The sequence below is a fragment of the Dermacentor albipictus genome, chromosome 9 (genome assembly GCF_038994185.2).
Source record: "Dermacentor albipictus isolate Rhodes 1998 colony chromosome 9, USDA_Dalb.pri_finalv2, whole genome shotgun sequence".
Lineage (NCBI taxonomy): Eukaryota > Metazoa > Arthropoda > Arachnida > Ixodida > Ixodidae > Dermacentor > Dermacentor albipictus.
Genome location: NC_091829.1, coordinates 92,722,373 through 92,746,075, shown reverse-complemented (window position 1 = coordinate 92,746,075; position 23,703 = coordinate 92,722,373). Strand labels below are relative to the sequence as shown.

At 45.4% G+C, this 23,703-nt stretch overlaps 1 protein-coding gene and 1 long non-coding RNA gene across 8 annotated transcripts in view; one reads left to right on the top strand and one right to left on the bottom strand.

Annotated features, from left to right (window-relative positions):
- NfI (Nuclear factor I) overlaps positions 1-8,759 on the top strand; it is a 91,264-nt gene extending 82,505 nt beyond the window's left edge. For 5 of the 6 annotated variants that reach the window (XM_065447556.2, XM_065447559.2, XM_065447554.2 and 2 more), the window contains one exon: positions 1,228-8,759. In XM_065447556.2, coding sequence (XP_065303628.2) covers positions 1,228-1,283 — 56 coding nt within the window. In that variant the 3' untranslated portion in view covers positions 1,284-8,759. The remainder of the gene's footprint in view (positions 1-1,227) is intronic. The other variant, XM_070525007.1, reaches the window with a different exon arrangement.
- Positions 8,760-17,248: 8,489 nt separating this feature from the next.
- LOC139049910 (uncharacterized) lies at positions 17,249-20,299 on the bottom strand. 2 transcript variants are annotated; one of them, XR_011508657.1, is made up of 4 exons: positions 19,909-20,299; positions 18,719-18,753; positions 17,695-17,769; positions 17,249-17,630 (listed from the first exon to the last, which is right to left on the bottom strand). It is a non-coding gene; the product is annotated as an uncharacterized lncRNA (long non-coding RNA). The 2 variants fall into 2 exon arrangements; XR_011508656.1 differs by lacking the exons at positions 18,719-18,753; positions 19,909-20,299 and having other exon boundaries at positions 17,695-18,233.
- Between the last annotated feature and the right edge of the window lie 3,404 nt (positions 20,300-23,703).

The following is a 23,703-nucleotide window of genomic DNA, read 5'->3' as shown; positions in this document are numbered from 1 at the left end:
CCAGACTGGCTTTGATTAGTCTATTTTAATGGTTGACTGTTGCACTCATTGCTGAACATTTCTTTGCACTTTGATTAACATTGTTTTATGTGCTCACCCTTGCATTCTTTATAAGTGTTTCTTTGTGTGCGCTTTGATTAATGCCCATTTAATTGCTCGTTCTTGCGCTCTTAGCACTAGGTTTCTTCTCACTTTGGTTAACTGGTTAACATATTTAATTGCTCACTCTTTTTGCAGAACATTTATTCACACTTTAACATCTCTTTAATTGCTCGCCCTATGCACTCTTTACAGATTGTTTCTTCATGGTTCGATCATCTTTTTATTTGCTCTCTCTTCGACACTTTGGAGACTGTTTCTTCTCACTTCAACATTTTTTTTTTGTTGCTTGCTATTACACTCTGCATAATGTTTCTTCTTGTTCTTTTTTCAATTGCTCACCATCGCACTCCTTGCAGAATATTTCTTCTTACTTTACCATGTTTCAGTCGCTTGCCCTTGCACTCTTTACAGAACGTTTCTTTGTGCTTTGATTGTCTATTTTTAATTGCTTGCTCTTGCACTCCTTGCAGAATGTAACATCTCTTTAATTGCTCGTCATTGCGCTCTTTGCAGAATGTTTGTTCTTGCTTCAATGTCTTTTAAATTGCTTGCTCTTGCACTATTTTCCAAACGTTTCTTCTTGCTCTGACATTTCTTAATTACTCACCTTTGCACTGTTTGTAGAACTTTTTTTGTTCTTTGATTATCTGTTCAATTGCTTGCTTTGCACTCATTGCAGAATGTTTAATCTCACTGCAACCTCTTTTTAATTGCTTGCTGTTGCACTTTTTGCAGAATGTTTTTTCTCACTTTAACATCTCTCATTGCATACCCTTGCACTCTATGTAGAATGTTTCTCCTTGCTTTTGTTAATGTTTATTCAATAGCTCCCTCTTTCACTCCTTGCAGAATGTTTCCTCTCATTTCCTGTTGCTAATGTCTTCTTTTATTACTCACTCTTGCATCTTTGCAGAATGTTTCATCCCGCTGCAACATCTTTTTAATTGCTTGCGTTGCACTTTTTGCTAAATGTTTCTTCTCACTTTAACATCTCTTTCATTGCTTACCCTTGCACTCTATGTAGAATGCTTCTTCTTGCTTTTGTTAATGACTCCTTGTAGAATGTTTCCTCTCATTCCTCTTGCTGACGTCTTCTTTTATTGCTCACTCTTGTACTCTTTGCAGAACGGTTCTTCTCGGTGGCCAGCGGAGAAGCCGAGGAGGCGTCCAAGCCGTCCTGAGCCATTTGCTCAAGGTGTTTTCCCTTCTTCCCTCGACCCGGGTGCCAAGGCCAGAAAGACAAGACAAGACACGTGGTTTCTCTTGTGATAGGCAGAGACTCGATTGTTGTACCATAGCCCTTTTTAGACATGCTGCTCTGTAGCTCATTTTTTCAAAAAAGAGTGACACGAGTAAGGGCCTTTTTTACAAGCTCCACGCTAGAGACAGTTATATATATATATAAATATATACAACGTTATAGCATATTATACACACATATATACATATATTATATATATACTACATATACACATGCCCGTACACACAAACACACACAAGATAGGCAATGGTTCGTCGCAGGGCAGCGTGTGTAGAAACAACGTGCGAGCCTTCTGTTCTTGTGTTATTTTTTGGTCATAGCCAGTTTTAGAGGTCGGCACACGTCTTCAGAGTCACAACAACAACTATGCCTATGAAACTTTGCTACAAATCTATGCAAACCGGGGCCCCAGCCCTTAGGGTAAGGGCGCACCCTGCTCACGTGAGGCAATAATTTAGCTCGGCGACACATATTGTCACTTGTACATAGAGCCAGCGGTGCCGAGAGAAAGCCCGGTGCGCATCATCGTGTTTCTTGTCGCATCTCGTCCCTCTGCAGTGGGGCGTGGCCATTTTTTTTCTCTTCTTGTTTTACTGTCAGCTGCACACACACACACACACATTTGCGCACTTGCGTCTGTATATACGGCCATGTGTACAGCCAGAGCGACATAATATATAAGTGACAATGCTGGGGACAGTGGGCGGGGCAGGCAATGCCACCCAGGCCCCACGGTCCCACGCCGCTTTGTTCATTTGATTCGCCGCCGCGCTCTGGCGTCAGGTTAGTTTTGTCAGTGCCTTTTTGCGAAGGGCGGCCTCGTCCTCCGCGGCTGCGCAGTGCCATTGTTTCGCTTGTTGCTCTCCCCCCCATTTTTGCCTGCAGAGGGCGCGCTAGTACAAAATATCCAGAGGGCGCCCCCTGCTTACCCCCCCCTCCACCCCCCACCCCTCCAAGTTGAGTGTGTGTGCCAATTTCGTTTCTCGCCGTAGCCTTACGCGAGGGGCGCTTCTCGTGCTCTTCTGCTGTTGATATATGCTAGATTAGACGTGCCTTTGAAGACGATGCGAGTTCAACGCTGCTTGCAAACGTCAGCACTTGATGGGCTTTCTGTTTGTGTCTCGGCGCACTCGTACGCTCACACTGATGTCAGTGCGCTCGTTTAAAGAAACAAAGCCCAAAGCCATTCTGTAGCCTGCTGTTCAACTACAGGAATCTCTGTAGGGTTTGCCGTTGCTGCCGCTGCTGCTTTTTGCAGTCTTTCTTTCTTTCTTTTTTTTTTTATCTGGGCTTGGTTTTCATTCCCCATGTATTTTCTCCTGTGTGTGTGCGTGCAGAGGGAAATGTACAAGGCTGCACCGTGCTGCAAGGCTTCGTGTGTGGTGGATATATGGGGTGCTGTATGTCAGAAGGAGATGTGCTTGCATCAGAGCCGTAGTGAAAGAGGGGAAGCCACAGCTTTTTTTTTTACCGATGCATGGCACATTGGCTTAATGACAGCAACTTATTTCTGTCGGACAAAAGAAAAGAAATGCTATGATTCTGTGCTTTATAACTTTATGTTTGTGGCTTTTAAGCTCTCTTCGTGAATTAAATGACAGCATTGATAACTGGCTACCCTCAGATGGAGCTGCTGTATTTTGTAGGGTGCCCTGTATTTTTAAGATGAAGTCGACTGCACTAGCACATATAAGAGAGCTTGTTTATAGCTGGTCTTTTTTTTTTTTTGAACGACCCATAGCATTAGAAGTATGAGTGAGTATTTTTTTCTTTCTTCTCATCACGACTCGCGGTGCCACATCATTCATCTCGTGGACAAAATGTATTGCAGGATGTTGTACAGGCTTAGTGATCTCTCATTTCATTGTTTTTCTGTAAAAAAATCTATTCGCTCGTCTTGTAGCGGCAGTGCTACTTACGCATCTGTCATGGTCACTTTCTGATTGAGAACGAATTCCTTTTTTTTTACTTAACTTTAATCGATTTTAACGAAGCACTGACGATCATAATGAGTTGCGGAAGGCTTAAGTTTCTCAACAGCGTTTTTGTTCACATACCTAATATTCATAAATTGCTGAACAAAGGAAACGGCAGGCTGCAGAGAACTCGCTTGCACACGTGCGCCATCTCAATAAACATCATAAGCTCTTTGGTGACTAAATAATTAAGGTTGCAGGTATAGCTGGCCCAACCCTTTCTGTCCACTAGAATGTCATGCTTCTGTGGCTGCAAAATTGTCTTCTGCTGCTTATACTTTGCAATACCAAGCTGGTACTTTGGTACCTGTACCATACCTATAGCATTTGTATGCAGGTGTCACAGCTGCTACTTTGGTACCAAGCTGTTATCCTGGACCCAATGATGCCTATATGCAGGTGCCATTGCAGGTTCCTTACTGGTTCCTTGGTACCATAGCAGAACACGGTCAAGCATGCACAAACAAGGACAGAGGGAGGAGTTGACAACACGAACACTCAAGCTGTCTACACCTCCCTCTGTCCTTGTTTGTGCGCGCTTGACCATGTTCTGCCTTGCAAAACCAACTCGGCCAAAAGTCTGTGCTCTTGACCTTGGTACCAAGCAGGTACCTATGTTATCTGTATGCAGGTGCTTCGATAGGCAAGTGGTATTGTTTATCGCATGCTTCACAGTATTGGGAGCACAAATCGCTATGCATCCTTTGCTCCTTCTAAGCTGAACTGACTTGATTTGGATGCACCAAAATCTGGAAGCACTACTGGAAGCCTTTTCATCTTGAGTTGACGTTGTTAGGAGGGATTAAAATCTATAGATACTATTGGGAGCTCCTGTGGATTGTACAGACTTTGCTCAGTTAAATTAAGGAGTTCCGTTTTTCTGTTGAAGCATACTCATACCTTCGACTATGCATTCAAGTAGCACAAATTCGAGCGAACAACTCTCATCCATGGAGAAACATGCCTAGATACTGCGGCCAATCGCTTGCCAACCAACGTGTTCATAATGAGTGTTCGTTGCCAAAGCTGTCCAAGCCAAAACTGTGCATCAGACAGGAAGCGCACAATTAACGTCGTGCTGCCAGGTGTGTCTTTGTGTAGACTGTCAAGCAAAGACGGAGACTTTTCCTCTACCTGCGGCTCTGGTGCGGGACTGCATCGAGTTGAATGTACAGTACGGTCCACTAAAAAGGAATCACCAATTAGTAGTTGGCTACTTATTAGTACAGCCAACCTACGGCGTGAGGGCACACAAACAACTTTTTTTAATGTGTGTACATCAGCCTTATGTGTTCTATTGGCCTCTTTTCTTCTCTCGATACAGCGATACTTTTGTATGAGGTATATGGCATTATTAGCTTTATGTGTTAGCTTTAAGGGTGACCCTCTGTATTGGCTCAGTGGCTGCGGCGTTGTGTTGCTGAGCAAAAGGTCATGGGTTTCATTCCCAGCCACGCTTCAGTGAGGGCGAAATGCAAAAACGCCTTGTGTACCTTATCTAAGTGCATGTTAGCTCCATAAGTCAAAGTTAGTCCGGAATCCTCAACTATGGTGCACATCATAGCCCTTGCTTTCTAGCAATAAACCCCATGAATGAATTAATCCTCTGAGAGTGGACTGTACTGTATGTGTTGGAGAAGCTAGTGTCTAGCTGCAGGTGTCACTGCCGGGGACATTTTGCTTAGGATTTTGGCAGCCTGTTTTTATCCCTGAGCATTGTAGGTTTGTCGGTGCGATGTGGCTCAAATGAATTGTGCTTTGCTCGTGCGTGCCGGTGCTTCCGTGCAGTTGATCTGTGCACGGGGAGACCCTGAAACCTTTTTGCAAGGAATTTTGTTGCACCGGAGCTACACCTGAGCTGCCCTTGTGACTTGAAAGATGGCCTCCCTCCGAAAATATTTTTATGTGCATTTAAGCCATTCTAAGTATCATTCGTATCGTTGGTTCAAAAATATGCCGGTGATTCCTTGTAAATTCCTTATATTTTGCACGAAGAAGCATATGGATTTATCAGACTACATACAGATCCCTTTCAATAGTCACCGCTAACCTTTAGCACATGGCTGCATCTGGCATGCTGGCTGTATAGAGTTCATTTTATGCCTTGCCTCAGAGTTGAGAGTACGCAAGGATGTGAGTGGAAGGGTTTCATGCGTTCAGGTTTTGTTCACACAGGACTGCAGCTCAGCACTGCTTGAGCACCATCCAGCAGTGAGGCAGTGCGGGTGTGGTTAAATTCCGTGGTCGCACCGTGTGGTGACCCTGACATTGTAGCCCTCTCAGGGTGACTGCTGCTTGCACGTTTTCCTCCCACAAGTGTTCTTCGCTGTGCCACTTTACGCCACAAGTGCAGCCCACTTGTAAGTAGGGTGCAACATTACGGTTTGAGTCGAGTGGTTTCAGGGTGTCCCTCCGAGTAGTGGCAGCTGCTGTGTTTCATGGCTGCGTTGAACAATGTGTTCAGAATTGGATGAGTGCTGCAGGCGGTACTAACAGAACTGGAGGGCCGCACCGTGCCCATCTCTGGCTGTCGATACAGGGGTGGTATGAGTGTATACTACAAGTGCACAGTGTAATGGCCACATTGAAAGCAGCGGACTAGTTGCGTAGACTTTCTTGGCATTGCACAAGTGCTTTAGATTAGTGCCATCATGCACAGCGAGCAAGAACGCATTCGTGTAAACCTCTTCACAGTTTTCAGGACAGGCATATGTGCCCATTTATTGCTGGGTCTCAAACAGTCTGGTCACAATGCCAGTCAAGCGTGCCGAGAGTGCACCTTCCTGAACACAAAGTGGTCGTCTTCCGTCACACTGTCCGAAATATTCGTGATGGTCTCCCATTTCGAGTTTTGGCACTCTGTCCCCCTTTTTCTATAGTTTCTCTGAACTCTATGCACATTAGCGCTTGTAGCACTTATGCTGAATGACAGTATGTGTTCAAAGACTGCTTCTCGAATTATAAGGCTGCATGAAATTGTCTTAGATTGAAACTAAGCAAAGTTGAATTATCTCTCATTCAAAGGGAAAGAAAGTGCTGTTGGCAGTCTCTCTTTAGATGGCTACACCTTGGTCTCGTTGAGCGACAGAACTTTTATGAAAGGAGTTTTTGAAAAAATACATTGGTGTCATTCAGCAGGCAAATACAGTCGAATCTCGATATAGCGATCACAGATGTAAAGAATTGAGATGTAACAATGTAAATGGAAAATTTTTCTGGCCACTATTGTCAAGTAATGAATATGTGCTTATAACAAATGCCAGATATAACGAAGGTAATTTCGTGCCGAATGCAACTTTATTGTGACGAGTTTCGATTGCATAGCAAGCACTTGTGCAGTGCTTGTTGCGTGTTCCCTCAGCAAGCTCGGCTGGTTTTGCGTGTGGCAACTTGGAAGATAGATTTTCATGCAGAAATCTTTAAAGACCTGTGATGAGGGTTAGGAAAACAGCATGGCTAGTATGTTAGATTCTGCAATGCCCTTGAAGAACACTGTGGCCTACCTTTATCTATGCTACAAAGAGCAAGCAAAGTCTTCGGATAATATTTTGAGGAGCAGTCATACTTGCAAGCTGTCATGAGTGTGCGCAGTGTAATGGTGACCAGGCACCCAGTAGGTTACATATACAACTATCATATAATGAATCGTCAAGTGCAGTTTGCAAGGTCTGTCATCATTGCGATGATCTGGCTTGCCCTAGTGCAGTCTTGCAGTCAATTCAAGGACGCTAACAAGAAACCCATAGTTGGCAGTTAATGAAAGCAACCATTTTATTTAAAAGTCTGATATCAATTCAGTTGCACTGTCAGGTCTCTGCTCTCATTTTATTGTGCCTAAAAAATACAGATACTGAAAGCGCCTGTTGTTCATCTCTCCTTTTTTGTTTTAGGTTAGGTTAGAATGTGATTCATATCAAGATTCGTTTGGAGTCAATTTACATTCAGTACAAGAATGTGGATGCCAGACAGTTACATGTGAGGACATGGAAGCATGTTTTGCCACATCACTTTTTCTTTCTGTTTGTTGTCCATCGCATTTGTAGGCGGGCTTCAGAAAATGGCTCACGTGATTTGTCAAACCTTTTGTTGCTGTCAGTTTTTGTTAGGGTAGAATATTATTCTCGAATGAGGGGATAAAACTGTCAGTATAGGTCAATTTCTCATATACTAATGCATAATGCAGCTTGACACAAGTTTTTAATTTAGGTGACATGATGGTTGCGACATGACGCTGTGAAGAAGGCTGATGCCAGAGATAGAAGTGCGCATTATTAAATGGTATTAAAACAGCTAAACAAATGCTGTGACGCTCATGTGTGCCGCTGTTCTCAAACGTAATGGAAAACATGCATGCAATGTGCATGTTTGGACTGAATGTCCAAATCGGCTGGTTAAGTGCACCTGGCTGCATGTTTTAAGTATCATCGTGTTACTGTTCTTGATACACAGACTTACACAAGTCGCATGCTCTTGCACTAATCATGCAACAGCATTCAACTTATACAAATTGTGCAATGCTCTTGCACAATTTGTGCAAGAACATGACACCTGCACAATGTGCAATTGCACCAAGAAAAGGATGGCAATGTTTGTGTGCCTACTACCCCATTTTTCTCAGCTGTTGAACCATTTCAGTAACACTCAATGCTAGCAGCTGGACTCAAATGAATTCCTGCACACATGTCGCATAGCATTTGGTGGATTTGCTGTGTGCTATTGTTTAACTCTTGCTTTTTGTCCTGATTGTGATTAGTGATACCCCTGAGCTTGGTAGTAGTCGGGAAGTGTTTGATTACCATTAACCTAAAGTACTTCTGTCAAACATGGGTGTCCTGGTCTCTGTAGGCTGCGTGGGCTCGCTAGAAAGATGGACAGAAACATCTTCAAGGGCAAGTTAGGTTATGCAATAAAAGTGTTGGTTATGCAGTCAAATGTTTTTGTTGACAGATTAAGTTTTATTTGTTAGTTAGTTTGTGAAGAAAGTTTGGCAGAATCGTAAAGGTCTCTCGCTGTTAAGATGATCTTGTTTGTTTCTGCAAGCTGGCCGCAGGCACAGTTGCAGCTGGAAGCAATCAAAACATGAGCGCACACAGTGTCGCAGCAGCCAGTGTTTCTGCTCTGCGAGCAGCTGCTCGACGGCCCCGAACGTCCGGTGGTGGAGTTTTTGTTGAGGGTTCTAGTCAAGCATCCTTGGAGAGAGAGAGAGAAAGAGAAAGGGCCGATGGTGCCGGAGCGAGGCACAGCAATGCAGGCGCACACCGCCACCACCCCGCACGCGGGTCTCTATTTGTTGAGTTTTGTTTGTTTGCTCCCCCGACATGTTTTTTTTTTCTTTGTTGTCTTTTTCCAGCAGTTTTTGACTGGATTTTGTACCTGTTGCTGTTGAGATAGCCAATAAAACCTTTTTGCATCTCCATGGACCGCTTGCGAGATTTGCAGTGACTCTTGACAGCAGTTACACATCCAAGAAATGTACAAGAAATGAAGAGCTGTGTTTGACTCTGCACAACTATTACAAAATTGATAAATGAAGAATACATGCCACAGATTTATTGAGGTGCTATAGTATGCAACAAACTTGGGCTGTCTTCCTTGCGATATCGAAATGAGTGCTTCTGTTTTTTCTGTCTGGAACGACCTAGCTAAAGGAGATTGTGGCAATGTATGAGCTATTATAGTACTATTGTGCAACTGTAAGACTATGCTTAACAGAAGGATATAATATTGGTGGGGCCGTTAATTAATTTCACATGCGGAGGAGACGGCTACACCCAGTATATGTGTTTTGAGTTTATGTAATGCTCGAGGCATGCACTCCTGTGGTTAATGTGAAATGGAGGAGGACAAAGTGCGATAGAGCAATATGTCCGAAACCATCGATACAACAGCATCGTGCAGCGAAAGCTTCTGACATAAACGCCACATCATCTAGCCAGCTGCGATCGTAAAAGAGTAACTGCAGCCAATACTAGTATATGTACCAAGAATATAGCGACCAACTTGCAGCTGAACGATGCAGACAGAGGCGGTTTATGAGATGCGCCATCTGCAAGCATTCACCAGCCAATTTGACCACCAAAACTGCGTGGATTGGCTCGGATCAGCCCAATCCATGTTGGGGATGTTTCTGACGATGCCGATGTAGCCAGCAAGGAGGTTCTTGTTATGTTTCTTCATGGCGTTTGCCTGTGGGGTTCACTGAAATCCGCAGGTCCAGCGCTTTATCTGAATACAGTTACACATGTAAAATCTACTCAGTAAAGCACTTTCGCATAAATATTTAGAAGTCCCTTGTAGACAGCATGTTTCTTTTCTTGACGAAAAAATGTGTATGTTCGCTGCACACCCTCAAAAATTAAGAGCATAAGGGCAAGTGCCTGCAATCATTACCCGGGGCAATGATGACGAGTTGGGCCACTGCTTGAAAATTTGGATGGGGCACGTTGCAAGTGCTAGGCGGCGCCCTGTCTTTCAGACACCTAGCGCCATCGGACGAGTAGTTCCGCGAAAGCGGTAGGATTACTCACAGCGTCAGCAGCTCGCGCTGCATTTGGCGCCCTGCCAAACGGTAGCAATGGCGTGAAACAGCGTGCCTATATTAAATTTAACCGGGTTTCGGGAATTCCAAGATCTTGACAGCTTTTTTCATGAAAATAATTTAGAGAAAGGAAGTCGTCTACTTGAAGTGGAGCACGTCTACGACGTGAGGGAAGTGTTGAACTCGCACTGATTGGAAGTGACTGCTAGGTGTATTCCGCAAACGAAATATAACGCACCAGCGAGACGCGTGAAGCTTAGCGTAAGTTACTTCGTTATATACGGTGTGGACGCATGAAATTATAGGCGACATTGATTCTTGAAGATCGGCAACAGCAGACATATCGATTGCCGTGCTGGCATCGCAGGGAAGTGCAAGCAGGCCGCGGTAGTTTCCCTGTACATATAGGACGGCAAATGCGAATCCGAAACATCTCATCCAAGAACGTGGGGTGTATGAATGACTCGTAAGACCTACCCGAGGTATTCTAACGTTGCTGTCCTCAAACAAAAAAAGGTGAGAAACGCACCAGTTGTGTTAGACTACGCTGGGAAAATATTTTCGCCCAAGTTACTGGAAGTTCGATACTTTTATGTTGCGATTTTTCACTGCATGCAAAGGAGGTTCCAATAAACCACGTCAAATATGTTGGTGATGTCAACTGCCCCTTAGTTTATATGCTGGGCGCTGAAGGGTGTATGCCAGCTGAGCCAGCTGCAACCCTTCCTCGTAGCTCTCAGCAAGCCCTAGCACTGTTCGAATGGGAGAGGATTGGAAAAGAGTTCCACAGCTTCACTGCGTTACAGTGAGAAAACAAACTACTTTGTTTTCTGCATATCCTGGTACGCACTGCAGGTGTCCCACTGCTGTAAAAGCAACGAATTCAGTGTTAACGCACTTGGAATAACGCCGGTCGTCCGACAGCTTATGTTCTGCTTCATACGGTCAACTCGGAAACCTGTAAAACTTTGTTCCTCGTGAGTTGGTGTACGTGCTGTTGCAGCCCACTACGCAACACCTCGGGTTGCACTTCGGCATTGCTCAGAAAAGGCAACAGCTAAGCGCAAAACAGTGCACAGACAGGCTTTCCGAACGCAAGCGGGTTGTCAGTGTGCATAGCGCTAAACGACCCATGGCGTATAGTTTACGCATGCTATTTTTCAGATTCAGCGTTAGCATCTGCGTGGTTTGCGGAGTTTGCGTGAAACATGGTGGCGGTCCCGGCTGCCTGCTTCAAATTGAATTTGGGACTGCCTTTGTAAAATAGACTTTGTTCATACCAAATGAGTGTGTAAATGGCTTTCACCTAGTCTCAGGCCGCTTCGACGACACAGTATTATGGATAACCTTGTGGTGTTTTCGAGATCACTTCTCGTTTCGAACGAGTCGAAGCCTAACGAAAGAAACATTAGAGATGTCAGCGCCACCTATCGCTACAGTCGGGAGATAGCCGCAACGACGGCATATGGCCTGTGAGATCCAAAGAAGTCGCAGGCCAACTAAAACTGTTAAAAACGTGCACTGCTTAGCGTGCGCTATACTACAGCATTCAGCATACACTACAGTTGCGTACGCTAAAGTAAAACTGTCTAATGAGTGCCATGAAGTGCGCATTGGAACAAATGTCTCATCGATGTCCGCGGGACGTTGAAGCTTATGTACGTCATTCACAACACTTTTTTGGGACATGAGTGAGACCATGACTTTGCAACAATGCCCTCGTGGACGTTGTTACCAAGGAGGGACATCCTATAGATATTTGTGTTTTGCTGGGGTTGGCATATAAAAAAAGTTATAGTTGCACAGAGGAAGCAGATGCATTGAGGCAGTAAATAGACTAGGAGGGAGCATGACGTCACTCAGCTAGCTTTGCCAAGGCAACATCCTGTGATGCCACCCCCCCTTTGCTTCGTGGCCCAGCTACGTGTTGACTTTCTGGAAATAGGCCCTCCATCATTGCCGGACGTTTCAGAAAAGGTATAGCATTTCATGGAGCTCTCGTTACGATCGAACCTAGCAGCCATAATTTCCTAATAAAATTGCTAGATGGAACTCTGCTATCTTCCAGCTGCAAGTAGATATATATTTGCCTGATTTTCCTATTTGTGGCTTCAGACGCTCTTGTGACTTTATTCACTACACCTTAGGGAAGTTGTGGGAACTGTTCGCGTTCGCAAAAGTGCAAGCGTCTTAGGTTTGCATGTGACGTCACGTTCGCTATAACCAATGATGTCACATGCGCTCTTTGTTAATTTCTATGGCAGAATGATGAGCCTGTTGTAAGGACCCTGCATCCACGTGTCACTGCCACTTTTGCTAAGCAGTGCCAACCTTCCATGTGGGCCGCTGTTTCCTGATTCAGCACTCACACCAGTTCGTTTTCCGGGATTTCCGGTTTCCGAATTTTCGCTTGTTGCTAATTAATCTAAGTGCGTTGCTTGTTGCACACTCGAGCCTCTACGCAACACTAGCCAACGTTTATAGAAGGCAGTAGTAGCCGGCAGTGGCATCGCTTCCGCTTTGAACCAGAAGCTGTGATTACGTTAGTTCCATTGACACTAAAAGCTGAGAGGGTGAGCGAGGGAGGAGTGAGGAGGAGGAGGGTAGGGCAGTACTTAACCCGGTCGACGATAACGTACATTAAGAACATATAGTAGACTAAATTGCTGATCTTTGACTCAGACATGTTAGAGCACACATCTTTACTTTCTGCCACTACATAGCAGATGGCAGCTTTATCACTGGGTCAATTCCAATGCCACGCATTCAAATACATCTCAAATGCAGAAATGCTTTAATGAGGCAGCTGCTGTATCGATTTTAATAAAATTTCTTGCATTGGGGAAAGCTAAATTTTATTGATTGTAGCAAGCAGAATTTTGATTTAGTGCTTATAATTTTTTACAAAGCTCGAAAAGTGGCAAGCTTAGAGAAAAAAATGAAGCATGAAGTTAACTGATCCTTAACTCTCCACCCAAACAGATATCGCAGTTCTGTTAGCTGCATCTGTTGGAACATCTAAAGCAGAGAGACCTCAATTATAAATTTACAGCTTACGTGAAATGGTTAGGCTTACGAGTGTTTCGCAAAAGTCCTACTCACAATTAGTCATATATATTGCAATGCGATGTATAATTAACTCGTACATTTTGTCTGAATTAGATGTATTAGGTGCTGTTTACAGAACTGTGATATCATTCGCATTACCGAGTTGCACAGTTGCAAACTTAATAATTGAATTTCCTGAAATTTTGCAATTTTCAGGGATTTTTTAAAACAAACTTTGGCGGCCTAAATAAACAAAATTGTGAAGAAACCATCGACGCTGATTGCCAATGTAAGCCAATAGCTCCCACTCCCCTGCTTGCCGCCTATCTCTGCCACTCGGTTGCCCGAGAGCACGCACCCTTTCCCTCCGCTTCTTCCCTCGCCTTCCCGGAGTTCCTTCGTGGCATCCGCGGATAGCAAACACGTCCATTTCTTGCTCTCCTATAATTTGATGTGACGGCGTTAACCCCATCAAGGGGTGTATTGTGGTGTATTTTCCGTCGGCGAGAATCCGCTTGGATTCTCGTCCGCCGTATCACCCACGATGGACTGGCCACTCTGGGAGACCAGCGAGACGTGCGACGAACAAGCGACAGTGAGCCTCTCCCCCCTCTTTCCCTCCTTCTGCCCGCCGCACGGTTCGGTTACGCGAGAGCTGCGCCTCTCAATGCCACTTTTACGTTCACACTGAGGAATCCGGCGTCTACAGCGAATGGAATTCTCCTGCCGCCGAAAATCGCGTAGTTCACACTGCTTGCGGACCGCGCCGCCGGAAAGACATACAGCGCCATCTGCCCCATAAAGTGCTAACCTCCTATCAAGCGCGGTATATCCCGGATGTTCGCGCGGCTCGAAATTGCGCAGTTGTCTCCGCTCGCGTCGAGTTCGTGTGTTTATGTTGCGCGTCTCCACCATTGCTTGGAAAGACAATGATGAACCCCGAGCAAGAAGAGGCAGTACTGCTCGGCCTGTTGGTAAACACCTTTCTGGCGATGCATGACGCGTAGAAGCCTTCGCCGATGAGACGGCGGCAGCGGCGTTGGTGGGTTCGCCCACCAATCTCGCGACCGATCTTGTGCCACAAGTCGTCCTTCAGCACGTTGTCTTTGTGCTTCAAGTGGCGCTTATCGTAGAAGACTGGGTGGGGTCGCACCAGTTCGATGAGCATTTCGGATGTGGATGTCGCGGCGGACTTTGATGACTGCGACATGACGTGAGACTTGGCCGCCTTCTTTGGAAGCTCTGTTTCGCGCTCCCCTAGTGTTCCTGCATATGCTCCCGCAGGGAGCAGAGTTGCGCATAGGTGCGCCGCCGTGATCCAGCTCTGCAGCGAAGCCACTCCTCGCGCGCGCAGGAGCCAAATGCCGCGCGGTGTTCCGCTTTTTTTCTCTAGTGGTCGCGAGCTACAAGCGCCAAATGTTCGCAGGCGCTTAGCAAAGGGCACTTCTTAATACAGGCTACGCTCGAACGAGTCATTCGTGCAGCCGGAGGGGGTGGGCTTCCAACCAACCGAAACTTTGTTTGTACCGATGTAAACACGCATATACAAACACACACGAACGTACAAATAAGGGGTAGGACCACCTTCGGTTCCCCAAAATAACATACTCCCGTGGCTCGAACAGCTCCAAAGTTCGCTCGCAAACGCGCAGTACGTTGCCACAAAAAGCGGTGCAATGATTTTCAGCATGCATATGAATTTGTCTTATCATGGTCAGAAAGCAAGAAATGTTTTAAGGAGTGTTTAAAACTTCACACACATAAGGTGGACACTTAGCGCATTTTGGCTGCCGAAACCAGCCGATTAATGACCGTCGCCAAGAGAGCTATCGTGCCTATAATTATGTCAGTGACCGTTAAAAGAGCGCCATTTATCACTAACCATATCGTTCACAACAGCTGCACGTTTTCGATACATGCGGTGCAGACACAGATTTAAGCGCATTTCAAATGTTCACATGCGCACATTTTAAGCAAAGCTTACTTTTACGATTCATTCATACCGCAGACTAATCAGCGATACAGTAGCAGCAAATCTGCAAGTAGAAAAAAGATTCAAGATGCAAGAGCTTCTCTAGATCAAATTTATTTCATACAAGGGAATGCATGAACGGCTGCTGGCAGCAGGCCAAGTGTGCTGGTTCTTGGAACCTTGAGGGCAGAATTCAAAGAAACTGGAAAGGCAACAAGCTATTAAGAGTAACAACAGGTTATTTTTATTGCACTAATCACATCAAGATGGCAAACTTGCAGAGTAATTATTCACACAGTGCAGACTGTAATATGACAACACATTTTTCTTGATCTCTTACCACTCAGAGAAAAGCCAGTAGTTGGACACTGTATCAAGTCAATGAAATCACTGAAGCAGGCTTTGGCCAAAAAGCCAGGTTAAAAAGCTTTGTGACTTATCGCATCAGAGGCAAGGAAATTTTACGTCATTCAACAGTGCATTCACTCCACTCCCGCCCACAGGAAACAGCATTCACCAAAGCACAACGTAGATTTCCAGCATATTTAATTTAACGACAAGTTTTTCTTCCACTGGCTGATACATGATGCTCACAAGCTAGCACACATACAATTCCGGCTTAGCTTCTATGGCAGCAATTAGTTAAAGGGACCCTGAAACGATTTTGGCGATTTTCTACAAACGTACTGAGTCGTTAGAGTAGGTTCTTCTGATCATTAATTGATGCATCTAAGTGATCTGCGTAAAGCGTGTAATTTATTATAAGGTTTTAAAAATACCCATCGCTGCCGATCGCAGCGCACTGCTCGGCGGAATTTTAAGCCGCCCCTACCCATATGATGCAAATAACCATAGAGTTACTATACTGACTCTAGAGGACAAGCTACCCATAGGGCCCATGCATTAAAATCGGGAACCTCAAGAGCGCCGCCATGTTGCTACGCGCCGAGGTTGCCAGCTCCTGAGACGCTTGCTAGACTTGGTGACAGTAGTCAGTTTTAATCCGGCAACAGTAGCAGCGTAGCAGCATGGCGTCTCGCTTGAAGTGTTGTGACAGAGGAGGCACTGGTTGTGATGTGTGCGTGCAGCCGTGTGTTTGGGCTTCATAAGTCGGTTCTTTATTCTATGTTGCGGGATGGTGTGGGTGTGGTCCATGTTGGCCGTAGAGCTGGCAGTTATGCAACCGAGGGATGATCCTGTTCAAGCTTCTGGCGGTATGCGGTTTTCAGCGGTCACGCCTGTTGCAGGAGTGTCACTCGACGACGTTACGAGCTCGAAGCTGTGGTCAGATTCCTCGTTGGCGTTCCGTAATTATCTTCGCACGGGCGCGGTATGTCGCAAAAGCCGCTTTCGCGATCTATCGTCGTGACGATAGATCGGGTTTTTTATTATTATAAGTAATGATCCAGCTGTAGGGCACATGTAACCGACAAACGGAAGTCTCAGGAGAGCACCTGAGATGGTAGTAGAGCAGGCGGCGCAGGAACTCCAGGGCACCCGAGGGACAGTGGGGGGATCAAAGCTCGAAGCAGAACGGTACGTAGGTTGGGGCCGCCGAGGCAGGTGTGTGCCAGGGAGTGTTCGCACGGACAGCTCCCCTGGCACGCGCAGCCGTGCCTCGCAAGGTCGAGATACTTTAAAGGCACCTGCGCCCATGGTCTTTCTTTTGCCTCGGCGCAGTGAGCACGATTAACGAGCATAATGTGGAGGGCATCCGGTGCAGTCGCGAATGCATCATGACAAATGTAGCTCGCGTCGCCTGGCGTCTGTAGTAATATCAGAGTTGGTTGTATGAACTTTATGCATAATACGTTTTGTTACGGTAGCTCAACGGAATGGGTCTAGAGGACGGTGTTGGTACATTTTTTCGTACCGCCCTAATCCTATACCCCCACTACAAACACACACATACCCCCTTTTTTTATGTATACATACAATTCCTTGCCATGACGGATCATAGCCTCCTTTATTTTTGAAAAATAGAGGAGGCTATGGACCGATTGACCAGTTCAAGTTGTCAACTTGTCAGTAACTGTCGTAGGAATCACTGTAATAAACATAATTCCACGATCGGATTGTTTACTTTCATTTTTTGTTGTAACACTGAGGACTACATAGAACTTTATTTTGTATATGTGAGAGAAGTATGTGGATATCACGAGCTTAAGCCAATGTGCGATACACAGACAAAGCAGCTGCTACAACATGAACTGCATTGAGGGCCACACAACACATACGTAATTAAAGGTGCAAAATATAGGGGTAAGCTTCAAAATACGCTCTGTAGCACTGCAAAGTATAACGTATATTGTATGTGTACAATAAATGTTCAAAAATACAATGCATCAATGTACCATTTGCCTTCAAGTTTATTATGAAGTTCAAGTTTACTGAAGTTTATTATGAGCATATGTACAACAGGGATCAACTAACACACCCGCAGTCGAGGTGGCTGTTCGAGGTGTGCTGGCTGCCTCAGTGTAAGAAAAAGAAATTGGGTAAATGTCGACACCAGTGCCACTGCTTCTTGCCTCTGACCTGCACGTGCCTCTGCGGCATCTTTGTGCACAAGTGTGCTGGCGTGGTGAGGCGTAGGAGTCATCCGAGAGAAAGAGTATTGTTTACATGGAGGAGTGGCTGTTCACATTGCCTGTCACTTTCCCTCAAATGTTTCCTTGGCGACTAGGGTGACACACCCGCAGTCAAGGTGGCTGTTCGAGGTGTGCTGGCTGCCTAAACGAAATAAAAAGAAATTAGATGAATGTCGATACCAGTGCTATTGCTTATTGCCTCTTACCTGCATTTGCCTCCACGGCCTCTTGGTTTGCGGAGTCTGTATGAGGGAGCTGCTGTGGCTAGGCGTAGGCATTGTCTAAGCAAAAAGAAAAGGCCATTTAAATGGGGAATTATGGAAATAAATGCAGTTATGTCTGCTTCTTGCACTCTTCTTGCCTAAAAGTTTTCAAACATAGTGTCCAGAACACACCAGCACTTTGACTGCTTCTGCTTTTTACCTGCAGGTGTTGTTGCGAGATCCTTAGTATGGCTGCGTGCAGCATTGTAACACTTGGTGGAGGCATTTGAAGTGGTAGCCAAAAATATAAAGAATCATCCTTGTCTGCACGAATGCTTTCAATTTCTAAATGCAGTGGTAACTATCACTATTGGTGCAAGGCCCCCCCACATCTATGCGGCAAGTGCCATAGCTCGAAACTGAATTGTTCCTTTATGTTTCACAAGGCATCTGATATGTCCACATTAGATGTGATGTGTTTGTTTTTATTTATCCCAGTGTGGAGAGAGCATCATTAAATGGCTGAAGTACTATAGCGCCAAACAGACGACACAAGAAGAGACACGGACGAGCGCTTATGTCCGTGTCTCTTCTTCTTCTGTCGTCTGTTTGGCGCTATAGTACTTCAGTAATATGCACCAACTAGCCCAACAAAAAGTTCTGCTGAAATATCATTAAATGTTTTGTTTATTTTTGCGTGTCTTGTTTTTTGGTTTATTTCTGAATTTATCATGATGCTAAAGTGACTTATGTAATGGCAATCAGCTTTTGTTTTGCAGAAAAACAATGCATTTCCTGACCCATTGTTTGACATCCCCTCACTCGCATAATTTTGCAGAGTATTCTACCTATATTGACTTGCTTGACCTCCACTAAAGGGTCTTGCATTTTTAAATACGACTCTTTCCTTAAAATCATTCGACACTTCTCATAATTTTTGTACCTTGGGCTTCTGATACTCTGCATTCACTATTTTTGCTTGTTTCTGACTAGAAATGTCTTCTTTAATTTAGAGCTTAAATTTTACCTTTGGAACACACGGAAGGGCTTGCCATTGCATATCTGCATAAAAGGGAAACATGTTTCATTAAACATTTGCAAAATCCCATTGAAGATTGATGAATGCAGCTTGCAGTGTGATATGACTGAATGAGCCATAAAAGTAACTCATCTCACTTGGTAAATGAAAGCACATATTAGTGTGATGCACAAGATACGTTACACTAACGTGGTGGGTTCTCTTGCTTATAAAGCAAAATAATCGGTGCGCGAGAAAAAAATTATTTTTGCATAACCCTTGTACACACTGACTTAAGGAAAATGAGCTGGAGCTGTCCACATGATGTACTTATTTTACCTGCGAGTATGGTCAACAAAAATGTGTCCCAGCTGCTTAGTGGTATTCCGGATTATGTCAGTATTGCATATGTGCCTGTTGTCGAAAATAATTGAATTTTGAAAGTGCTCGCAGGGATCTGATGTGCATATCTGCAGTTTATGGGTACATGTAAAAGACTCAGCATCAAGTGCAAGTGAACGGTCCCACAGGCCCGGAGTCGATCATGCAAATAGATTCGCTGCACAAATTTGTGACCAGAAAAGATATGCCACATGAAATGGCATGCAAGGAAGTGTTGAAAATATTGCACGGTTAATAAAACGCCTAAGCTATTAATATGTGGCTTGATGCACTCGTTATGCAAAACGGAGGTGAGGCGTGCAGACAGGAAACAAGAGTAGAGTATTTACAAGCAAACAACACGCGCGCCGCCCACTTCTCTACTCTTGTGTCCTGTCTGCACACCTCACCTCTGTTTTGCATAATGAATCCTTACGAACTAGCTCAGCTTTCTGTCGTTCTAAGTCTCGATGCACTCTATTTCGTCCGCATTAGGCACTCGCCTCTTGATTACTTCGTGGCACAGAAATACTCGGTCATCAGGCTGTTTTTCTGCTGTGGCCTTTGTAGAAGCATGATTGTTCAAAGTGCAACAATTAAACAGATTCTTTGAGTTGCTTGTGGCTTCGCCAGTACAATTCCGGTGCGCTGGTCCGCCTGTCCAGCAATTTCCTACTGAAGGGAAACCTGCAAATAAAAACACCGCTCCGCATGCAGAAAAATGCTCTACTGTGACGCTTCTCGAACGATTGTGATGTACCACAAGAGCTGCCTACTCGCGTGATATTCTCAACAAGGAGATAAATTCGTTTACTTACATGTGAAGGTATATGCCAGACCACTTCGGGGCTTCGGTGGCACATAAGGCACGAGTGTGTCATAGCGTCCGATGTCGACGCGCGATCGCATGTCAAACGAAACTACTACGCATCCAAAAAACAGATTCGAAACCGAAATTCGCGTCATCCTTTATTGCATGAATGCGTACATCGTGATTTACATAAGTCACGGACTTAGCGATCGCTTTCTGTAAACTTAATATTAACGTACCACCTTCATAAAGCCATCAGGTATGCGTTTTTAGGTGACAAAGCATAAGGTGACCTGTACTTGTTCTCAGCTCTTTCAATAGTAATTGCGCTGGCCACATTGACCAGTAGCAACAGGGCGGCGCCCTAGAGGTTCCCACTTTTCCGGCCCAGCTTTTCCTCTAGAGTTGTTCTACTAACTCTATGGCAAATAACCCATATTACGTCACATGGGCGAGCTATCTGATTGGCTGACCAGGGCGCGTGGTCGATAATTTTTCCAACTTTATGGTGAACAAATGATGCTCGTAATAGTTGAAATGTTAGTTACTTTGTTTTTGTAAAAAGAAAATAACTTAAAGAGAATACACAAGAATAGTTTTTTAGTACACTTCAGCACTTCCGGCACACAGCAAGTGTCGTCTGCTTGTGTTACAACGTACTCCATTTTGACGAGAGCTCTGCGGTCAGAGTCGGTCTCAGTCTTTTCGCGAGCACTATGATTCGACTTTGTTGCCTTGTGGACTGCAAACCTAGCGACCTGCAAACCGCGAGTCCAGTATTAGGGCAAACGCAAGCGCAAGGGGACAGGGTCTGGCCGCTTGACTGTGCCGGGATGAGCCACGAGATGAGCAGAAGGGCAAATGTGAATGGTCTGCACGGTGCAGCCACCTGGTGGCACATAGCTCAACCATACACAGTAGCAGCAACGAAGTGTATTCTTTGCTGCTGGTGTGTATTTTTAGCAGGAGTGTAATCATCAACACGTTGATTTATAAATGTTTAGAATGCTTTACACTTGGTTAGAGCAATATTAGCGCTTTCTTTAACTGGTTAAGCGCTGCGCCAGCAAGTGTCTGGACCGTGCAGACCGATCAGGCTGCTCACGTACGTCTACGCTAAAGTTCCTTCATCAGCTTGAGTTTATGCCTCCAGTCATTTGCCGAAATGACCAGCTTGCCTGTTTTTAGCGGAGTACCGGACACGTTCGGCGCTACGACAGAATGCTCGCAACGCACGCTGCTTCGATAGCTCTCGGTCGACGGCCAAGCGGCTAGCGGAGAGGTCTCGCGCGGGAGGGGGCGTGCTCCTAAATAGCCGGAAGTGAGCGATGTGACGTCGCATCGTGACGCTGAACCAGTGAAGGCGGAGCTTAGCGCCGCTCGCTCGGCGAGCGAGTTGAGGAGGAAAAGCATAGCTAGGGAGGAGGGTAACATCTAATCGCTTGCAGCTCCATTAATACGTAACGCTTCACTTAAATTGTGGTGCGAATGTTCTACTTAAGCTGTACCCTACGCGCCTACAAAATTTGTCCGAACCGTTTCAGGGGCCCTTTAACAAAATAAATAAGCCTATGCACTTCAAGACAATACATTGACTAGAATCAATTTTACTGTTCTCAAAACTTAACACGGAGAAGGAATATATTACAATTATCACAGCTAGAGAGCTAAATATGCATATGCCAACTTAGCACCCAACCCGCAGCTGCTCCTCTCAACGCACGATCGACGGTCCGCTGATTGCAATGGCGATGGCACTGACGGAAACGACGAGTTCACATGAGTCAGCGATGCGCCCGTAAAGTTGGCTTCGCAGCGCCGCGGATCATTTGACGTCATTTTTCGCTCTCGGCCAATTGCGGTGCGAGCGGCACCGGAAAAGGTATGCGCAACTCTGCTCCCTGCGGGAGCATATACAGGAACACTACGCTCCCCGATTGGTCAGCGCCGCGCGGCGGCGAGGCCGCGCGGCGCTGACCTATCTATCTATCTATCTATCTATCTATCTATCTATCTATCTATCTATCTATCTATCTATCTATCTATCTATCTATCTATCTATCTATCTACCGTGCGCTTTGAGCTAGCTGTTTTATTTTTACTGAGGAAGAAAACTGTTTTATCAAGAACTTTAGGTTCAGTGCCTTCATTTCAGTTTCTTAAGTAAAACGTCAAATCTGCATAACGTTACGAAAACAAAACAAGACCATCAGCGCCATTGTGTACGCGTCGCTGCTACTTCACGGCTCGAAAGAATTGAAGGAATGTCAAAAACAGAGCCCCAGAATAAAGTGCTGGTGACGATGGCAACGAATCTTCATCAAACACGACGTGTAGCTGTAGGCTTGAAAAAAAGGTTAGTAATAATGAGGAAATCGTGATCTTCAGTATTTTCAAGTCCGCCTGGTCAGCATCTCCTCTATTTTTTTTTTTTCAATGCCAGCCAGATGCGGCCAATCCGACCATTCATCACCCTCTCCAACCGTCCTTTCCTACTCTCCTCCGTCGGCTAGTGTTCGTCGCGGGGGTGAGTACCATCTGGGTGGCACCTCACAGCGGAAGTCGGAGGAAGACTGACAGACGCGTTATAACCTGACACATATGCAGGGGCGGGGCGTCTATCACTTCTCATCGCGAATGTCAGGGGCGCACTCTAAGACGCCCGCGTTACGCAAGCAGGAGTACCTAAATAAGCCGTACCTAATGCATTAGTCGTACCATCTGGGCAGCGTCGCATCGCGGCAACTCACTGAACTAAGGCGCCATAACGACTTCCATTGTGGAGCGAGCGACTGCACTAGCACTGAAAAAAAAAAACAGAGGAGGTGTTGGCCTGGTCATTGCCGGGGCCTTAATATTGCTTCCATTTTTTTTCCTCCGGGAAAACAACAAACACAAAAGGAAAAAAATATATACAAATCCCACACACTGTGGCAATCGACGCAAGCGAGGCTTTCCGTGCTGTTTGCTTTTGTTAACGATAAGTAACTGTGATGCTGACGGCGAATGTTTTAATTTCTTCGACGTTTTGTCCAACATAATAGTGGTGAGTTCATATTAAACGTTACCTTGCATGTACCACTGCTGTTTGTCTGCGTAGTATACATAACACAAAGGGAGAGGTGTTTGCCTGAGGCGTTGTTGTGCGCCACATTTCATAACCTCTGATAGGGTTGAGCATTGTCATTGCCTCACATGGCACATCGCATCGTGGCAGAAGCACGAAACTTTAATTCAAGTATTGGGCTGTACATGCCAAAACTGCAATCGGATAAAGAGGCAGGCCGTAGTGGCGCACTCCGGATTAATTTTGGCACCATGGTGTTCTCTAACGGGTCCCTCATTCAAAGTATGCGAGCGTTTTTTATTTCACCCCCGTCGAAATGCGGCTGTCTCGATCAAATCCGTGACTTCGAGCAATGGCATAGCCGTAAAGTCATCGCGGCGGGCACAAAAGTGTTGATTTGACGAGCGACCGCTTCCGTCGTGTCGCCTAGACGCTGCGGTGCGCGTTAATTGTTGCGGCTCTGCTTCTACACGCCCTGCGTAAGTTGTCTGCTAGACATATACGCATAGTTTTATTTTTCAGAAATAGCAGAGACGCACCGTACCGTACCATGAACTTGAGTTTATCCAACTCAAGTTCATGGTACGGGTTGGTTGAGTTTATCCAACCTTTTCCCAATCCCCCCCCCTTTCGGCTTCGCGCTCCCTCACGGTGAGGTCAGCACATCGACAACGTACCCTTTCTCGAGCGAGTTCCCGGCTGCGTTCACCACACACCGCCAGTTCGACCAAACGC